General features: G+C 40.8%; 1 protein-coding gene across 6 annotated transcripts in view; it reads right to left on the minus strand.

The window, feature by feature from the left end:
* LOC146830504 (ubiquitin carboxyl-terminal hydrolase CYLD-like) overlaps window positions 1-19751 on the minus strand; it is a 493223-nt gene that overhangs the window by 59820 nt on the left and 413652 nt on the right. For all 6 annotated transcript variants that reach the window (XM_085604702.1, XM_085604701.1, XM_085604700.1 and 3 more), the window contains 2 exons: window positions 18675-18766; window positions 6613-6679 (listed from right to left, as the gene is read on the minus strand). In XM_085604702.1, coding sequence (XP_085460828.1) covers window positions 6613-6679; window positions 18675-18766 — 159 coding nt within the window. The remainder of the gene's footprint in view (window positions 1-6612; window positions 6680-18674; window positions 18767-19751) is intronic.

The raw sequence follows: 19751 nt of genomic DNA on the forward strand, positions 1-19751 counted from the left end.
CTCCAAACTCCTTAAGCTCACTAAGATCACGTAGCAAGTTACTAAGCTTGTCGGACTATTGTTGAACTGTTGAACTCAATTATTTGAACTCAATCAATCACTAGTTGGGTAGACGTAGGTCCTTTGTAGGTGGCCTTCTTTACTTCAGGACATCTTTATAAGATGTCATCAAGGTGTTTGCATTCTGGTCGTTCAATTTCTACGTCTTGCGATATCTCTTATCAAACAAGAAGTTTCTGCATGGGCTCTCTTTCTGCGTCCTGTGTTTCAATATTGTTACCTGAATGGGGTTATACCATCTTCATGGAAAGGAAGTATTGCTCGAACTTTATAGAAAAAGGGTCCTAAAACCTCTCCTGTCGGTTTCAGGCAGGTTGTATTATTGGATGCGATTGAGAAATTGTTCATCAAAAGTATTCTTCTTCACCTTCAGGAATGTCCATTTGGTAATAACATTGTTCCTGTTGAGCAGGATGATTTTTGCAAGAACTGTAGAATCGTAGATAATATCATGGCCCTTCAAACACGGATTGAAAAGTACCCTGTGGGTAAGGGCATGGATTTATACTCTGCCTTTATTGATTTCGCCATAGCGTTCGATTGGGTTGACCGTGGGACGCTGTGGAGGAACCAGTCTGCACTGGGGATCCCTGCTCATCTCCTTAGGCTGATCATTGCCCTGCACTCTTCCACGAAGACTCAGGTCTTGATGGGAGGGAACAAGGGTTTGTCCAGCAAAGTGGAGAGACATAATGGCTTGAAGCAGGGGTGCCTACTTGTGCCCCTTCTTTTCTTTCTTTGCACCCATGACTTACCATGCAGGGTTGGACAGACTAATGGGGACCCACCTAAACCAGGATCAATGAATGTTGGTTGCTCACTCTATGCGGACAAAGTTGCTTTATTAGATTTAACACCGATAGGATTACAGAGGCATCTCTCGGAGTTGGGGAACAATGCTGATGAACACTTTCTAAAAATAAACATTCCATTTTATTGTTCACCAGTGCCACGAGGTCATACAAATGGCAATAGCGCCATTCAAATATCATCACTCCACTGCATACAAAAAAACAAAATTAAAAAACAATGTCATTTTCAAGACCAAGAGCTATAGCTTTCACAAATGCTAGAGCTCTTGCTTGTTTGAGAAAGTCTAAGAGCATATTTGGCGTCAAATTTTTAAGATTAATCATTCAGCTGTTCCTTCTGCTCTCTTGCTTGAATTTGAGCACCTCTTTACAAATGTGTTTGCTATGGCAGCTGTTTTAAGGTGGAGGAACAATTTATTGAATAGTGACTCGGGCTCTATCCATGCTGCACTAAATCCCGATACAAAAGGGGGTGGTGATGGACGTCCATCACCACCCTCTTTTGTACCGCTTTGTTCGCCATAAGTTGGCAGGGTATGCTCAGACGTGAGTCCCTTGCTCACTTTGCCACTGGATTCAAGCAAGCCTGGCTGAAGACGGCTGAAATGCCAGAAACCGGTCCTAGGAAGCTTGTTTCCGGTCCAGGGAAGGCATGGCTTGGCAGTTCGGGCTGGACTGTTCCCATGAGGCACAGGGTCAGACTGATTTGCATATGGCCATGTCTGAACTGGGGTGGCAGAGTGGGCTAAAGAACGGTGATGGATCAAACCCAGATCTGTTGTCTGGGTGTGAGTGTTTGATTGGTTCTGATGCTCCGTCCATCACCACCCTCTTTTGTACCGCTTTGTTCGCCATAAGTTGGCAGGGTATGCTCAGACGTGAGTCCCTTGCTCACTTTGCCACTGGATTCAAGCAAGCCTGGCTGAAGACGGCTGAAATGCCAGAAACCGGTCCTAGGAAGCTTGTTTCCGGTCCAGGGAAGGCATGGCTTGGCAGTTCGGGCTGGACTGTTCCCATGAGGCACAGGGTCAGACTGATTTGCATATGGCCATGTCTGAACTGGGGTGGCAGAGTGGGCTAAAGAACGGTGATGGATCAAACCCAGATCTGTTGACTGGGTGTGAGTGTTTGATTGGTTCTGATGCTCCGTCCATCACCACCCTCTTTTGTACCGCACTAAATCCCGAAACATTTTATAGCCTGAAGGGAAGAAGTGCTCTCTTTTCAAATTACATGAAATCTCTAGATATGTTTGTAATTGGTCAGAATGGGTTGGCACCTCTCCCCAAGCTTCTTTTAAAACGATTGGATGAAAAAAAATCTATTTATGAAGTGAGCTGGAAAAGGGACATTGTACTTTGTGCTGAGCATGCTCAGAATGAAATTGTAGCTGAGAGCAGCATCTGTAAAATAAAAAAAAAACTCAACCGTATGTTTTATGGAACCTTCCCTATGATGTGCGTAGAACTATCTTATTACTAGGGTTGCTTCCCTTACACATTGTTACTGGATCCTGGGGAGGTATACCTAAGAATGAAAGGCTTTGTGACCTTTGTTCGAACTATGTTACAGATTTAAATAATTAGATATTTGTTTGTCTTTTCCTACATTCATTGCGACGTCAATTGTTAAGACCATTGCTCATACAGTACAATATACCTTCAGCAGCAGAAGCTCCATAATGTATCTTTGCTCCTCTATTAGAAATAGATTGCACAACATTTTTTTACTTCTTTAAATGCTATTTAAATATTTTTTAACTTTGTTTATATACTGCACTTTTAATATTAACTGTATTATGCTTTGCACCTCTGACATGGGCCATCATAGGATTCCTTAAAGATTATGTATTCCATAATATAAGTATTGCCTTGTAAAGCTGAATGAATTCTATTTTTCATTTATTTAGCCTTCTCTCTGCCATTATGCACTATTTATCTGCTGTACTGTACTAATAATGTATAGTTTCCTGTATTGTTCAATAATTGCACTGTAATGTCCAACTGATTCCATTGCGCATTTGCACTATATCTGTCGTTGGGGTTCTATTTAAAAGTAAAGCATGGCACTAAGCAGAATGGCTTCCTCTTGTATTTTGGAAATTTGTATGCATCGTTCCTTGTATAATTTTTGCTCGTAATTATGTGGACCTCTGAGTTCCAAATCATAATAAAACACTTGTACTTGAACTTAGAGGAAATTGAACAACATTTACATAAGCTCACTAAGAAAAGCATCCTTGACTATAAGATTGTGCATCTGTGCTTGTATTGATGCTAAAGCCATACACAATATGCTGATTAGCAGAAAAACTGATAGATTAATTTTAGGTTTCAGCTCAACTTCCAAAAATAAATTGTCTCCTTATCGGGGTATTTGAAATCAATTGGATTTGTCCCTATTTTTATAGATTATTATTCGGTGTGAAATTAAACATACATCAGCTAATAACATGTCTCAGACCTCCGTCTCATTATTTTCTTTGTGGGGAAGCATTAATAATCCTCACGGGTTTCCTCGATCCATTTGGGTTGGCAAAGACTTTGTAACTGATACCTTCTGCTTGATGTCCTGAATACTTTCCAGGTGTAATAACAGCAGACATTGTCACTTTTATTAAGTATTTGTAACATCGAACTGTTATTGTCTAGAGGCTCATCTAAGTCAGTGTTTGTGCAAGACTGCAGATCACTAGGGTTTCGTCAACTTCTCAGTTGAACCCGATTTTGGAAGTAAAATCATGGATGCAAAGCATAATCAGACATTAACTTGCATATCTTTGGCATTCAAAAGGTGTTATTGTTACCCAATTCAACGCAGATTAATTCAGAAACCAAATGAGAAATTATCTCTAGATGGATCAACACCACAAGGATTAAACCAGTGACCTGATGTTAGACAGAACAGTCCTTGCAGTAGGAGCATTAGCCCACTGGAATGAAGCCTACTATTGTCTTAACGTGATTGTCTTTTTCTTCTACAGCATCAGTCAAGAACCTCTCAGGGCCTCTGTGTAGGAAACAGCCTCTCTGTACAGTGTACTAAAATGAAGTACACTACGTAGAGTGTGTGAGAAATCCCCAAAAGGCAAGTAGATGTAAAAGTAGATAATACTAACTCTCTTTTTGAGGTAGAGTGGGCAAGCAGTTAGGCTCATCGGAGGGTAGTGTTAAGCATTAGTTGTACTCACAGAATCAATAAATGAGACACACACTCGAAAGTAAATCCAAGATCGAATTTTATATAATTTGTAAGACCAAGAACACAGTTCTAAGGTAAGTACTTTTGGAGATATGATTTTGCAAAGTTCGATAAATATATCACTTCTATCCACAATTACGCACCATAGGAAACAATAGGGAAAAAGCAGAGAAATTTAGGCAAAGCTTTCACAAAGTTCACCTTCTCAGTTTAGGTCAATGTCAGGACCAGGTTGAAAGTTTCAGCAGGAAAAGTTCAGCAGCCTCCCAGATTGGACAGGAGCAGAGGTGCTTAGGTCTTGGAAGCTGGTGCACAAAGAGGAAGGGGGCCACTTGAAAAAGCACTGCACAGAGGGACTTGCAGGTAAGTCTGATGGGTCTCCTTAGAAGGAGGAGGGCGCAAGGGCCTGGGGGCGATGGGAGCAGAGCTGGTTAGTTGGTTGGTCGGTGCTGGGGCTGGGTGCAGAGCGAACAGTGTCTTGAGGTCGTCCCGGTCAACAGAGGGCAACTTGGAGAGGCAATCTCAGGACAGCTGGGCCACTGAGGAAGTGGGTCTCGGGTGTCTTGACATCCCTCGATGGGTGCTTGCTTCTGGAGCTTTGGATGTCCGGAGTGAACTCTTCTTATCAGTGTTTGCCGTTGGGGGTTCAGTACCCAGGTGTTGGTAGGCCGCGGCTCTGGTAAGTCCTGGTGTCTCCAAACTTGGTGAGGAGACAGATCTCCCCCTCTGGAGCTGTTGTACATTTTCTTGTTTCGGTGCTCATCAAGGGGCATCACGTCAACAAACCGAACTTCACGGGATAGGTACCTGCAGTGTGCAGGGCGGCGATAATAGTGATTTCTTAAATGCTGGAGGTGCTCCAGGGTTCTTGGAGTCTTTTCAGGTTTCAGGACAACACAGCAGCAGTGACTGTCAAGTACTGGGAGCAGCAGGCAGGGTTTAGTGCCTTTTTCTTCGGAAGCAGGGCCTCAGTTCTCAAGTAGTGGGTCTTCTTTGTCCTGGTCTTCTCTTGTTCGTCATATCTGATGTTCAGGTATCGGGGTGCCTACACCTTCTAGTGACCACTTCCTGTGGAAAAAGACACTGCCCTAGCCTTGATAGGAGGTTTTCTCACCTTCTCGAGATGGTGGAATTTCAGGAGAGGGGTTCACATCACCTGCCCCACCCTAGGGGTGGAGTTGGCTAAGTGGGGACCCTCCTCCTCATCTAACTGATTTTACCACCTTTCCTCCTGCCAAAAGTAGAGCAGGAAAGGGGGCTTGGCCTTCTCCCACTATCTGGAGGTTCCTGGGTTAAATTTAAAAGGCGGCATCACCTTTGAAGCTTCCCGCCCAGGAAGGCCATCTTGTCCAGGTGTAAGGCACCTCAGTCCAGAGCAGGCTTTATCTCTGTCCAGGAGTTCAGAAACATGCTTGGTAGTGGCAGGCTGGTGAAAACAAGTCTGTAATCTCACCAGTGCTGGGCAGGTTTTCAGGGGACCCTCTAAAAGGGTCTCCTGAGTGAATGAATTAATACATCCACCACTGGCATTAGTGACAATTTATTAAGACACAATGTTTTGTAACAAACATCTAAGGAATCAGTGAAGCCATCATGAAGCTAGGAAACTCATGTTGACAATTTTCCAGCCCATGTACTCTTTATGGCTTCCCTGTGCACTTAATTCTCAGAATAGGCTGGGCATTGTAGGGGCATATCTTCTCGTGTTGATAGGTCCACACAGGATATAGTGCACCCTGCCTTAGGGCTAAAGGCCTGCAGTAGGATTGTCTTACTTATTTCTTATGCGGTGTATGGGAGGCATGGCACACAGCCATGTGTGCCATGTCGACTTTTGGGATTTCTCTGCACCAAGGCACGCAGCCTGCAATGGCAGAGGGCATAGCCTTGGTGTAGGGTCTCTGGGATGGCACAAACAGGGCTGCAGCAGCCCAAGAGTACCCTCTTTAATACCTATGCCCTAGGTACAAGGGGTACCATTTGCTAGGGTCTTACAGGGGTAACTGAAGATGTGGCAATCGTGGTACAGTTTTTGGGTAATAGATCTGGCACTGGGGAACTGGTTAGCAGGGACTCAGTGCAATTACAGTTCGAAATCACATAAAAAATCTGGCAAAAAGTAAGAGCTAACCAAGTTAAAAGAGACACTTTCCTACACTCTGTTATCACTAAAAAAAGAGATAAAAATAAAACAAAGATACCAGCTTTTGAACAAAGCAAAATTATAGTGAAAGTGAGCATATAAGAGATTCCTCATGAGTAACATTACAGTCTTTACATGACATTAAAGTGTCCCCAGGCAATTAGCAATACTATATAGGTTCAACCATAAGAACACATGAAGCAATGCCATATTTTGTTACTCTTTCTTTCCTAGTAACTAACAACTCAGTGACAATAGTAGACCAGCAACAAAGTTCTCGCAAACTGGTGGAGGAGAACTGATTGGTATGAAACGCTGTTGGCTAGCAGAGTAGCTCAGTGAAGGATGAGACCAACCTCCTCCTTCATTTTCTCGGAAAGGAAAGAGGTAGCTTACCGCAGCTTCAGCAGGGGCTCTATCCCCAGGATGTGATGCATGATGAGATTCAGGAACTCCTCTGGATCTAAAATAAAGGGAACATTAGAAAATAGATATAACGTCCAACCAGAAGCTACCCTCACACACAAAGCACTTAACAGCTAAAGGACCAGCAAGGAGAGAAATAAAGATTACTTACCTCTAATCATAGTCCTCCATTGTGTTAATCTTCCTATCCATGACTTTTAGAATGATGTCCAGTTACTGGGGACATCATGTAAAAGCACATACATGGAAATAGGAAAGACAAGGAAGATGGACGCTCTTTAGGAAAATTCCTGACCACTATAAACCTAAATGAAAAGAACAAGTCGTTCACCTTCCATAACACTGCCTCAGATGGCTATAATAGCTCCAGCGGATGATTTACAAGGACTGGAACTGGATATGTAAACCTTTATTCCGCTAGTGGAGTCACCGGCACCAGGTAGAGCCCTCTAGTCATGAGTAGAGTCTAGTGGATTCACCAGAATGAAACCATCGGCTTCATACAAGGTGGCATGCACTGGTGACATCCGTTTCAGCCAATTTTGCATCTATTCACTCCCCATCCCCAGACACCCTGGACATAGTTGCCAGAGCAAAATTAAATAAGAAGTTAGAAAAATAATACATACCTCCTTAAGTGGAGGTACAGTCGTGACAAGAAATCTGCAGAAGATGCCAGACTCAATAGAAAGAACTTTAACTTAGGCATGTTCCTTCTTCTTCTAATGCAAGAGCGGTCATATCTATTAGAAAGAACGTTAACTTAGGCATGCTACATGTTCTTCTAATGCGAGAGCTGTCATATCCATTCAACGTTAACGTATGTATGTTCCTTGTTCTTCTAATGCAGGAGTGATCATAGCCATTAGAAAGAATGTTAATTTAGGCATGTTACTTTTTTTTATGCAAGAGCTGTCATATTCATTAGAAAGAACGTTAACTTAGGGATGTTACTTGTTCTTCTAATGCGTGAGCTGTCATATCCATTACAAAGAATGTTAACTTAGGCACGTTACTTGTTCTTCTAATGCGTGAGCTGTCATATCCATTACAAAGAATGTTAACTTAGGCACGTTACTTATTTTTCGAATGAGTGAGCTGTCATATCCATTAGAACGAACGTTAACTTATGCATGTACCTTGTTCTTCTAATGGAAGAACTGTCATATCCATTAGAAAGAACTGCACATGGCACCATGGAGTAATACTCTATTAAGCACACTGGAACAAGCAATCAGGGTACTGAACTTTCAATCTGATAAAATGGAAGTCCAGATTGACTGGTCACATTCCAGGCATAAATACCAAGCTGGACTCGATCACCTCCTCTATAATGCGCAGGGGAACCCCAGAATCACAAATAAACAATCCCCACCTGCAGCTCAACTGTGGATGTGGCAAAATAATAGATAAATTGGCAAATCTGCCCGAAATATTAAGTGATATCCTAGGGGCAGTGCAACTAACAACAAAATCCAAACATAAAAGGAAAACCCAAAGGTCACAGAGGAAAAGGAGCCAGTCAAAGATAAAAAATACATGTAAAGGGACATGTGTTATTGACAAGGGAGAAGCCGAGCAAGAGGAAATAGAGGATCCATGTCCTAAAACAAGGGACTATCAAAAGGAAGTTACACAGAGCACTATTGACACTTCAAAAACTGCAAAATCTACAAAAAGACAAAGAAAACGTGCTGGAAAGGGTATGACAAAATACAGTATTCAACCAAACTACAAAATTAGAGAACATTTTCCCTATTTTTATAAATCAAAACACACAGAGGAAAGATAATAAAGCATTGACAGAAGGTACAGTGGAGGATCCAATAACGGGCCCAGATCAATTAATTCATAGAACGGATTCTAACAGTTTTAATACAAAGCAAAATGCATCAAGTGCTCTGGCTATTACTAACAAAGAGAATACAAATCAGATGTGTCTTACAACACCTATCCATCGGTCAACCACAGACTCCATGCCATCCCCCATAATTTTAAAAAGGCAATTAGAAGAAACCCAACATATTGATAAGGGAGAAGGGGCAGAAAAAACATTGCAGGTCCAAACAAGAGTTATACCCAAAGAGGATAGAGGTTCCAGTTCACATCACAGAGTCCAAGAACCCTGCAGGGAAAAGGAGGGCAAATTAAGGCTATTAAAAATCCAACATACTAAAAAGGGAGACGGGCCGAAAAAACGTTGGAGGTTCACTTGAGGATCACACCTGAAGACGAAAGAGGTACCAGTCCAGATAACGGATGGCAAACAGTTAGGAGGAGAAAGGGGGATATAAAACGAGAAAAGAAAGAAAGAAGGGAAAGAACCCCAGGTAATAAGGCATATGAGAAAACAGACAACAACGAACATAGTAGACAAAATTCAATAAAAGTCACAATAAATAGAAAAGGCAGAGTATGTAGGATGCCCTCTATCGACCAGCAAAGTGAGCCAAAAGAGTCAGTAATACATATAGAAGCAGGAAAATTGGAGCAAGAATCAAAGGAAGTAAAACAACCGGATACTCTACAGGAAAAGATCTGCAATGAACAAAGGAGTCAAGACAGACATATTGATAATGAAATCACGCACACCATAAATACTCGGGTAGAAAAAGAGGAAATTGCGGGAACTGCAATTTGCTCTGAAAATAACTTGTTGGAGAATACATCGAAATTGACGTTCGTGCCAGAATATTGCACAAAAGGAAGGCAAAATATATTAAATAGAGGGAACCTTTTAAGGTTGTTTAAAGAAATCCCAGAACTAAAAGGAATACCGTTGCATGATCTTTTAGCCGTGGAATTTAAGCCCTCTGCGGAAACCCCGGACATTGAAGAGACTGTGACTACCTGGTCCTCAAAGGAACTAGTGGACAGGATATAGGCTACCAGAGTAATTTTCGAATTCTGGGGAATCGTACTGAGTTCTTACAAACACCCACGATACCCTTACCCCTTCCTAACAAATCAGAAGTACACACCTGCAAATAACATGCTTACATGGCGCCCGATCCACCACACCACCGGGACCAACAAATACAAAAGAAAGCAAGGAAATAGCCAGGCAAGCAAACCCTGTACAGTCTACAGATGGCAGTACAGACTGGTCCTGGGTGCCAAAAGTTCTTAGTAACACGCGTACCTAACGAACAGTCAAACTCACTTACGATGGATAAAAGATGGGGGCAGATAGTTCAAGCTAATGAGCAGGATTCAATAGAATCCCCGAGGCAGGGCCACATGTTGAGGGATAGAAGGCAGAACATGATAAAGAAATGTTCATGGAACATCCACGGATTTAAAAATATGGGGCAGGACCATGAAACTCTGTCCTTCCTCGAACAACAAGAAATAATATTATTTCAAGAAACGTGGAACATGAACCTAACAGCAATATCAGGTTACATAGAACATCACATTTTAGCAGAAAAATTGGCAAGATTTGGTAACCCATGGGGAGGCTTATCAACATATATCTTATTATATATTGGTTGGCAAACAGAAGAGTTAGATGCCGGGGTAAACTGGCTGCAAGTTACAAAATTTACCGGAAAGTGAAATTCGAACAAACTAGACTGGCAATTAATACTAGTCAACGTATATGTTCACCCTGCAAAAAAAAAAATCAGAAGGAAAAATTCACAACATTAATGAATCTGATCAGTGCACTGCAAAAATCACACAAATTCTGCCCATTGATTATTTCAGGAGATTTCAACAGTAACCTAATAAAACAAAATAACAGAAAGAGGCAGGAGGACTGGGGATACCAAATAATAACGTAAAAGTTAGAAAAGTACGGCCTGTCAATCCTGAAACGTAACATTATAGGGGATAGGCCAGCCGTAACAACATACTCAAATGGAAAAAGTCAATCTACAATAGATTTTACCATCATTAGCAGCAATCTTGTCCCAAGAATAGACTCATTCTATGTCTGCCCACGCATAGAAAGCGACCACCACCATCACAAACTTAAATATAAACTTGGCCCAGGTGCAAAAAATAAACATGCTGGGACAATACGCAGAATAGTTTAACCTGAGGAAATTGATATGGCAAGGACTAAATATGACGACCATAATGGACTCTCTTAAAGAATACATGAGTCAAACAGGCCCCCCGATAGAAGAAAATCAAATAAAAAACTGGGAAGACCGGTGTCTCTTCCTTACCCGGAACTTTCCAGCTACCAATAGTAACAGAAAAAGGATAGACATCAGAAAGGATCCATGGTTTAACCTTGCGCTACGAGACGAAAAGAGAAGGATGACAAAAGAGGCGCAAACCCATGCCATGGCGGACAAAATGGGTAAGACTACAGATAAGGATAAACTAAAGGATCTACAGAAGAATTATAAGAAGATGCTGAGGGAAGCAAAGACAGAATATAAAGAAAAAATCTGGACAAAACGATTGTGGGCAAGCAAATTACCAAACAGTAGGGAATTCTGGGGCATCATAAATAACATGACAAAGGGAAAAAAAATTACAACAAGAAGCGGGAATTGGTGAAAACATCTGGATACAGCATGTACATAATAGGTACAGCAATGCGAGGAATGATAAGCGTGCAACTGCAACAGACCCCTCAAAATCCCCAAAAGATCCAAGACCTGAAGGAGAAGAATACATCGGTCAAGCAGTAAGCTGCAACGATTCAAATGATCTGATCGACATAAAGCAATTGAGAGGAATAATAAAAAGATTAAAAACGGAGGGGGCGGCAGGCCTGAATGGACTGCCCAATGCACTATTTAAACATGCTCCGGTGTTTTGGGCTGTCTACCTCGCACCTTTTTTTAATCAGACAGAACAACGTCCCCAAATCTTGGAAAGGGAACATTATTCATATAATATTTAAGCAGGGAGACCACAACAATCCAGAAAACTACAGATTGATGTCATTGATGGATGTGGAGGCCAAACTATATGGATCATGCCTACTTCTCCACCTGCAAGATTGGATGGATGAGACAAGCATAATCCCTATGTTCCAAACCGGCTTCAGACCAGGCATGGGCACTTTAACAAACCTGGCCACGTTGGCACTCTTAATCGAAAAAGCAAGGAAAAGGAAAACACAGCTGTTTGCATGCTTTGTCGACTTGAAAGCCGCATTCGACAAAGTAAGCAGAAATCGGCTCTGGGAAAAACGAAGAGCATGGGGGCTACCGAGCCAACTACTGGATGCAATAATAGCCCTGCACAGTGACACTTGGGCAAGAGTGAAACTAGGCGATGGAAGTAGTACCAAAACCAGTATTTACACCCAGCAAGGCCTAAAACAAGGCTGTGTCCTAGCCCCGAGCTTATTCAATTTATTTATGGCAGATATCAGTAAACACATGCAAGCAGCCGATTACCATCCACCAAACTTAGTAAAAGAGCCAATACCCTTCTTACAGTACGCAGACGATATAGTGGTGCTGAGCCAAAGCCCCATCGGGCTACAAAGAGCGATAAACAACCTATCCACCTACCTGGATGGAGACAGCTTTGAATTAAATAAAGACAAAACCAAGGTTGTACGCCGTGTGGACCCTAAAAAAAATAAGTACAAATGGGACTATAATTGAAGAACAAGTGGCCTATAAATACCTCGGCTTAAAAATGGGGAGAGGTTCCACACACAAGGAACACAAAACGGACCTAGAAGCAAAATCTCAATCGTTAATTGTTGTGTTCAGAATATTGAACAAAAAACTAGGTTGCCCGAACCATGCACATCTTTTAAAAGTGATGGTTGCACAAATAGTACCAACATTTTCATATGCCCTAGTAGTTTGGTGTGGTAAAGAGGTGGAACTGCTAAACGAACTTCAGACAAAGGTTTATAAAGCGTTTTTTAATTTACCAAGGTCCGCTACCCCAGCTCAGATCCGCCTGGAATTCGGTCTTCAAAATCAGAAATTCTGGAGCATGAGCGGCTTCGTGAAACTATGCCACAAATTCCGTACATCTGAACTGGGGACATTATACAATCTTTGCTGGAAAGAAATCAAAATCCAGATGGATCAGGACACCCCACACTCATGGGGAGCCTATCTGAGAAAATCATTGGCGGAACTTGATATACAAACAACATGGGACAGCCAGATGGACCGGGCAGTTTTTAGCAAATTGGCAAATAAGACGGCAAAGAAGAAGTCCTTCTTAGAAGATAAAATAACCCTGAAACGTAGGCATGGGTGGACTGTGATTAACTCCTACATATCAACAAAGCCTCAGGCCTATTTAGTAACTCATTTTAGTGTGGAGTTAAAAAAGAGTTTCACCAATTACCGTTTGGGCATGCATGACTCAAAAGATCTACAACCGTCCTGGAAAAGCAACCAACAAGCAGCACACTGTCGACTATGCGTTATTTGTAATGAAACGTTAACTCATCTGTTGGGTGCCTGCCCCGCAGTTAAGGAAATAAGGAGGGGGCTTTTAAAATCGATTTTTAACGAATTGAACATTCGCACGTGCAGGCAAGCCGTGAGTCGTTGGTTGGAAGGTTCCTCTATAATCTTGGCGTGCCGGGGGTAAAATATCTGGCAAAAGTAAGGGAACTTCTAAGGCAAGCCGATTCAGAGGACATGATAAAGTATGAACACGGACGGCAGGGGCTTCAAATATGGCTCTCCTTCACTAGCCCAAGTAGCAAAAGGACTGCGAACCTATTTCACAAGATAACAGGAACAATACAGAAAAACGGCAGCTGACCACACCTTATTGGAAAGTTTGGCATTTTATATGGACATTCTATCTTAAATAATTTAACCTTTGGATAATTTGGGTCACTTGAGCTCCTTGGAAAGTTGTGAATAATAGAACTTTCACAGATTGTTTAACCAGTTAGCAAACATGTTATGATCTTTATCAATGTTATTCAGATTTTAATTTGGCCAGGCTCATTGCTGATAAAATGATATTTAATGGAAGAATAAGTTTAATACTTTTTTAAAGTGTAAATTGTAACGATTTTAAGTAATCATATACAATAAACTTTTTGACTTGACTTGACATTAGAAAGAAAGTAGAAATGTTCCTTGTTCTTCTAATGAGTGAGCGGTCATATCCATTAGAAAGAATGTTAACTTAGAAATGCTACTTGTTTTTCTAATGCTGGGGTGATCCAAGCCATTAAAAAAAATGTTAACTTAGGCATGTCACTTGTTTGACCAATGCAGGAGCAATCATAGCCATTAGAAAGCACATTAACTTGGGCATGTTACTTTTTTTAATGCAAGAGATGCCATATCCATTAGAAAGAACGTTAACTTCTTGTTCTTCTAATGCAAGAGCTGTCATATCCATCAGAAAGAATGTTAACTTAGGCAGGTTACATGTTCTTCTAATGCAAGAGCTGTCATATCCATTAGAAAGAACGTTAACCTAGGCCTGTTCCTTGTTCTTCTAATGCAAGAGCTGTCAAATCCATTAGAAAGAACGTTAACTTAGGCACGTTACTTGTTCTTCTGATGGATTCGCTGTCAAATCCATTAGAAAGAACGTTAACTTAGGCACGTTACTTGTTCTTCTGATGGATGAGCTGTCAAATCCATTAGAAAGAATGTTAACTTAGGCATGCAAGCATGTTCTTCTGATGAGTGAGCTGTCATATCCATTAGAAAGAACGTTAACTTAGGCATGTTCCTTGTTTTTCTAATGCAAGAGCTTTCAAATCCATTATAAAGAATGTTAAAATAGGCATGTTACTTGTTCTTCTAATGCATATTCACTCCTTTGCATTTCTTACATGAACTGCTCCTAAGGCATCCACGGAGGAGGAGACTTGAGGATAAGAAGGAAACATCTGGGCTTATGAATAATAACAGAATAGGACTTGGAAACATAAATAAGTCTCAGCGTTTTCAACGGATACATTTTGGGAAATGCTTTTGCATGTGATAATTGCTTAATGGCATGTAAAAAATAGGTAATATGTGGCCACCGTCATCATGAAGAAGAAATAAAGTTATGTGAGAAGTGTAACTGTGGTTATCACACTTTCTGCAGAGGATTAGTGCGATCCCCTCAGGCTGCTGGATTTGTGATTATTTTCAAATTGGTTCACCAACCCCAAAGGAAGAACACCATAATACAGCAAGAAGATGGGGCATTTTTGCTAATGGTAATAGTGCAAACATCAATTTCTGCACAAGGGCCTCCATCATACCTATTCCACATTTTCACATGTGTACATCAAATAAATTGTGAATTCCTTCAAAAAGAAAAACACATTATTGCAACTTTTTTGGTTTACTATTAATTTGTGAAGTAGCCAACATCAATGACTAACGGCACAAGAACATAACCTTTACAGCTACTGTACGCTCAGAATAGGATTTCAGTTTCAATATCGGTTTCAAGGACAAAGTAGAAGCAGATTCAGAGTGCACTGAAGCGGGTGTTGAGATTGTACCAGAGGGTGCCAAAAGCACATCAGGTCCTATGGCAGCAGAAACAAGCACGCTGGAGGGCATGGCTGAAAAAATGGCCATCACTTCTGTATCTTAGGTTTCGCAGGAAGCGAAAATACTTGAAGGAATGGCTCACTGGTAGAATGTAAGAGCGCTCCATGGATCTTTTACTTGTCTGGTATGAGAATGACAGTGATAGTTGACCTGGATGACAACCTGGACTTCATCTTCAACAAGGCCATGAACAAATTTGCCTCTCTTTACCATATTGCCTTCAGTTGCAGGCTCAGGTGTTGCGTGATTTCCTCAGGCACCACAAGCAATCAGTGTGCTATACATCACAGACATGCGCCTGCAGCATACGCCACAGGGATTCAAGCCCCAAAATGTAGGAGACAATTTCTAAGTGGCTCTAGAACCATCATCTTTGACTTAACAGGGAAAAAGTAAGCAGTCACCATAGCACACAGTGACTTATATCGAGCTGTGTGTCACTTACAGTGGATCCACACAACTTATCTGGTCCTGCCTTTGGAAGGCATCATCTTGAGCCGGTGGCTCCACATTGCAGAAAACGTTTTTCATAATCTAGTCTGGCACCTGTGAAGGGATTAAGGTAAATAATCTATGGGAGAAATTATCCATTCAATACAGGTGTTTAGGATTATATCTAAAAAGATAATTCTCAAAAATAGTACAGTAAGACAGTTTCTCCTTACAAAAGCGAGGTGCCTTACACTGTAGAGGAATCTGCTAAAACCTTTTTTTTCATTTGAATATCTACTATTTGAAAGATTGCCACCTTCCCCTTGCTAAGAATATCCATGCATTCATGACGAAGATTCAAACATAGCGTGGGGGGAGTATAGCAAGTTGAGCTAGGACAGTTTGCTTGCAAAATATTTTGTTCATAATCCCACATTAAGAACCTTCAAAAGTAAGAGACCAGTGGGATATCAGCATTTGTGAGGCTTCAATAGAGGGATCTATCATTTTTGCCCATGTGTTACTTAGAAATCAGAGGTGCTAGCGGAAAAGTGTTCTGAGATTTCTTGGAGAAAAATATTTTTTAGCACTTATGACCAAATGCATGTGTGGTTCCCAAATCTGTGCTCGACATTCTCTGGTTTCTTGAAAGAGGCCAGAGAATGTCCTCCTAGCAATATATGAACTTACAAAAATAATGTCTGGATCTCAAATGTTTTTGTATCCTCCGCAGACAGGGTGCAGATCCAACTGGGGGTTCATTCAGAAAAAGACAGATTCAACGTCCCTAACATGAGAGACATGGCTGGCTTCATTCATGTGAGACATGATCAAAGCAAGACATAGGGCAATCACAGAGAGCGGTTGAGAAGTAGCATCACTATTTTAGGGAAATGTAAGTGACGGAATTCTGATTTGGATACAGCATTTATGTGGGTGCTGAAAGACCACTCCAATCAAACAGCACATCCAGGTTGTAAGTTTGTAGACTTTTTTTGGACTGGAAGTGGACAGAGCCCAGGGTATATTATAGTGAGAACAGGTGAGCCGATAAGGCCAAAGTGCACAATTTATTTTTCGTTTTTTAGTCTTCCTGCGGGGCTATTTTTTTCCGCCCTTTTGATGAGCCTGTGACAGCCAGTAAGACATGTTCATAAGGTTCCTATAACAGCACTGTAGTTTGAGATGGATCTGAATATCCTTCACATATACATGATAGCTAATCTTGTGGATGCCAGTGAGTAGGCACTTGCGATAGTTAAATAGCATTAGTGATGGCCATCACTGGAGGTACTCCACATGGGATGCTAGTGATTGTGGAGTTGAATGCTCCAAGCGGACACTCCAGCTATTTGCAACTCAAATCTGTTGGAAGAAAGAGGGTTCACATTAAAATGGCCATCAACTATGAAAGCAGCAGACCTATCATAATTGTTTTCTCTTAGTTTTCATTACATATTTACCCATTATCAAAGTAAAAATGTGTATCTGGGCAGGTCGACATATAACTCCACTCACATTCAGACTCAGAGGACAATGGCTCACTGAGTAAGCAAGAGACAACAATTGTCCCAAAAACTGAAAGAACACAATAGGCAACAATAAAAATGTAGGTTCAAGAACGCCTTCTCAAGGTTCTCTTCTTACCTTCAGTCACTGTATGAATGCTTAACATGTCTGCTACTTTTAAAACTCCCAGTATACTAGGCAGATACATATTTGTTCGGATTTCTCAATTTCCAAAAACGAATGTGCAGTTTTAGAGATTTTAACCAAAATACTAAATTCATTAAAGTCTAAGACCAGAAGCCAGCCAAATTAGTTCACAACTACCACAACGCTCCCCAACTGTAAGTTCGGTACACACAATCCTTAGTATCGGCCCCTGAGTGATACTACTGCGAAGCAGATCAATGTAGAATTGCAAGTTTGACGGTGTGCCTGAAAGAAAGTAAGTACAAAGTTCCAAATTTCTCATAACTTTATTTTTACTTCAATATTTAATTATTCCATATCCATTAAAACAAAATGTATTTTTACAGTCACAGCCAACGCGTTTTGTTCGGACATCAAACTTTTTCAGAGTTTTTGTTCCTGTCGTGGTGCAGCTTGTCACCCATATTTCTGTACTCCTCTTCTCATGTATCCAATATGTTTAATGTTTTCCCATGGAATGTTCGTGGGCTTGGCTATTCAGTAAAAAGACAAAACACTGACTGTGGCTGTAAAACTGAATTTTATATGGATATGGAAAAATGAGATATTGAAGTAAAAATAAAGAAGATATATAACATTTTGAACTTTGGACTTCCTTTGTTTTCGGGTCGCACTGTCAAACTTGTAATTCTATTAAATTCATAGTTTTTATCGCAATGTTTCACCTTGCACTAAAATTACCTCAAATTTTAAACAGAAGAATCTATACAATTCAACTCCTATTAATATGAATACAATAATTTGAATTTGTGCATTTTATAGTAAAGTCCTTTCTTACTTTCAGCATAGACAGTATATGATAACATGGGAACGTTCTTTCAGCAGGTCTTACATATAAGATGTTGGACGCCATTTACTAAATTCATGTTACACCAACAAAGTGCTCTGCATTTAACTGTAACTTTGTTGAGAGTGGTGCTTTATATGTTAACATGTCTGAAATGAAGCACGATTCTCTACCAGCCTACCAAATAAAATACTGCACTTAATTTCTTCTCACACATGAAGTGCAGAACATGTGTAAAGAGTTAGTGACATTTTCCTAAAGTGAGTTTCCTGCATACTACTTATTGGAGGAGCAGCAAGTTAAGCATGACAGAAAAATACGTTTATTTTGTAGTGTTATTTTCAATAAAGAAAACTTAGAGATCATATGATTTTTTTTTTAAATAAACATACACTGATAAATTGTATTTGGGTAAAGTGGTATTAGGTTGAAGGATTTACAGAAAAGGGTAAGAATCATCTGCCTGCTAGCATGAAAAGACTTTCTAAACCCAGCTAATATAGGATAAGATGGTTATGGAGGAAGGGATGACATGTTCCTCACAGGAAGTGTTGAAAAAGCAGAATGTTGGCATTGACTCACGACAAGAACTTCATGTACTGTTCAAGTCTATGCTAGAATATGTCAATTACCCTTCTCCGAAGTTGCGAAGCTCGGACAATGGCTCTCTTGCGTCAACTGACGTCTTAGTTTCATCACACTTTTAGCAGCGACAAATCCGTTCCTAGGAGCAAGAGATGTATCAATGAATTTTGTGGCACTATCTCAACAGAAGTAATAAGACACTATCCAAAATAATATTGCAATAGACAACATGCACCTCTCAACTCGGCTTCATTTGAAGAGTGTCAGCATTTCAAATCACATGCAACCTCGAAATATGCAAAACTCAGTGACATCACTGTGTGACTGCCTTAGTAAATCTGCATCATACTTCAAACATTGTTTAGTAAATTTTTATATTAGGATCACTCTCATGAACATCTGACTTCACCTTCACCAGAGAGTAAGGATTATGTTACTTAACTTGTAAGCATCTGTTCTTGGCATGTAGTGCTGTAGATTCACATGTTTCGCATACTCCTGCCATCTAGTTTTGGATATTGATGTGTGCAAGTTGTTTTTCTTCGGAAATGTCTTTTGAATCACAAGGTAAAGTCACTCCTCCTCTTGGTGATAATGTGCATGGGCATTGTTAGATTCTGTTCCCTTAGGAGGGTGTGAATGTAGTGTAAGTATTAGTAAAGAGATGTCCATGCACATGAAAAAAAAAAAGAACTGCAAAGGCCACAGGTGACCAGGGAGGAGGGTGGGTGGGTGCATGTGAATGTACAGCACAACATGCCAAGAACAGATGCTTACAGGGGCAGTAACCTAAACCTAAAGGCATATGTGGCTGTAGATGCACATGCTTTGCACAGACTATAAAGCAGGGCTCGCGTATTCCGCTTTGGTGTGTGTTCTTCTTTGCTCTCTTGCACAATATTGCTATGTGTATTATAAACAAGTTATCTCCATACTAGAAAGCAGTTCTCAAAGTAATTGTTGATAACCAAACAGAACCATTTGTTTTATTGGATAGTTAAAGTGTGTGACATATGTCGGCTATTGGGATATTGCCCAGGCAAGCCATGGAAGTCCCTATTTTACGAGTAGTGTGTGCTCTAGGGGGTGTAGGTATGCTCTAGGGGGTGTAGGTAAAGTCCTTT

The sequence above is a fragment of the Triturus cristatus genome, chromosome 5_1, assembly GCF_964204655.1.
Source record: "Triturus cristatus chromosome 5_1, aTriCri1.1, whole genome shotgun sequence".
NCBI lineage: Eukaryota > Metazoa > Chordata > Amphibia > Caudata > Salamandridae > Triturus > Triturus cristatus.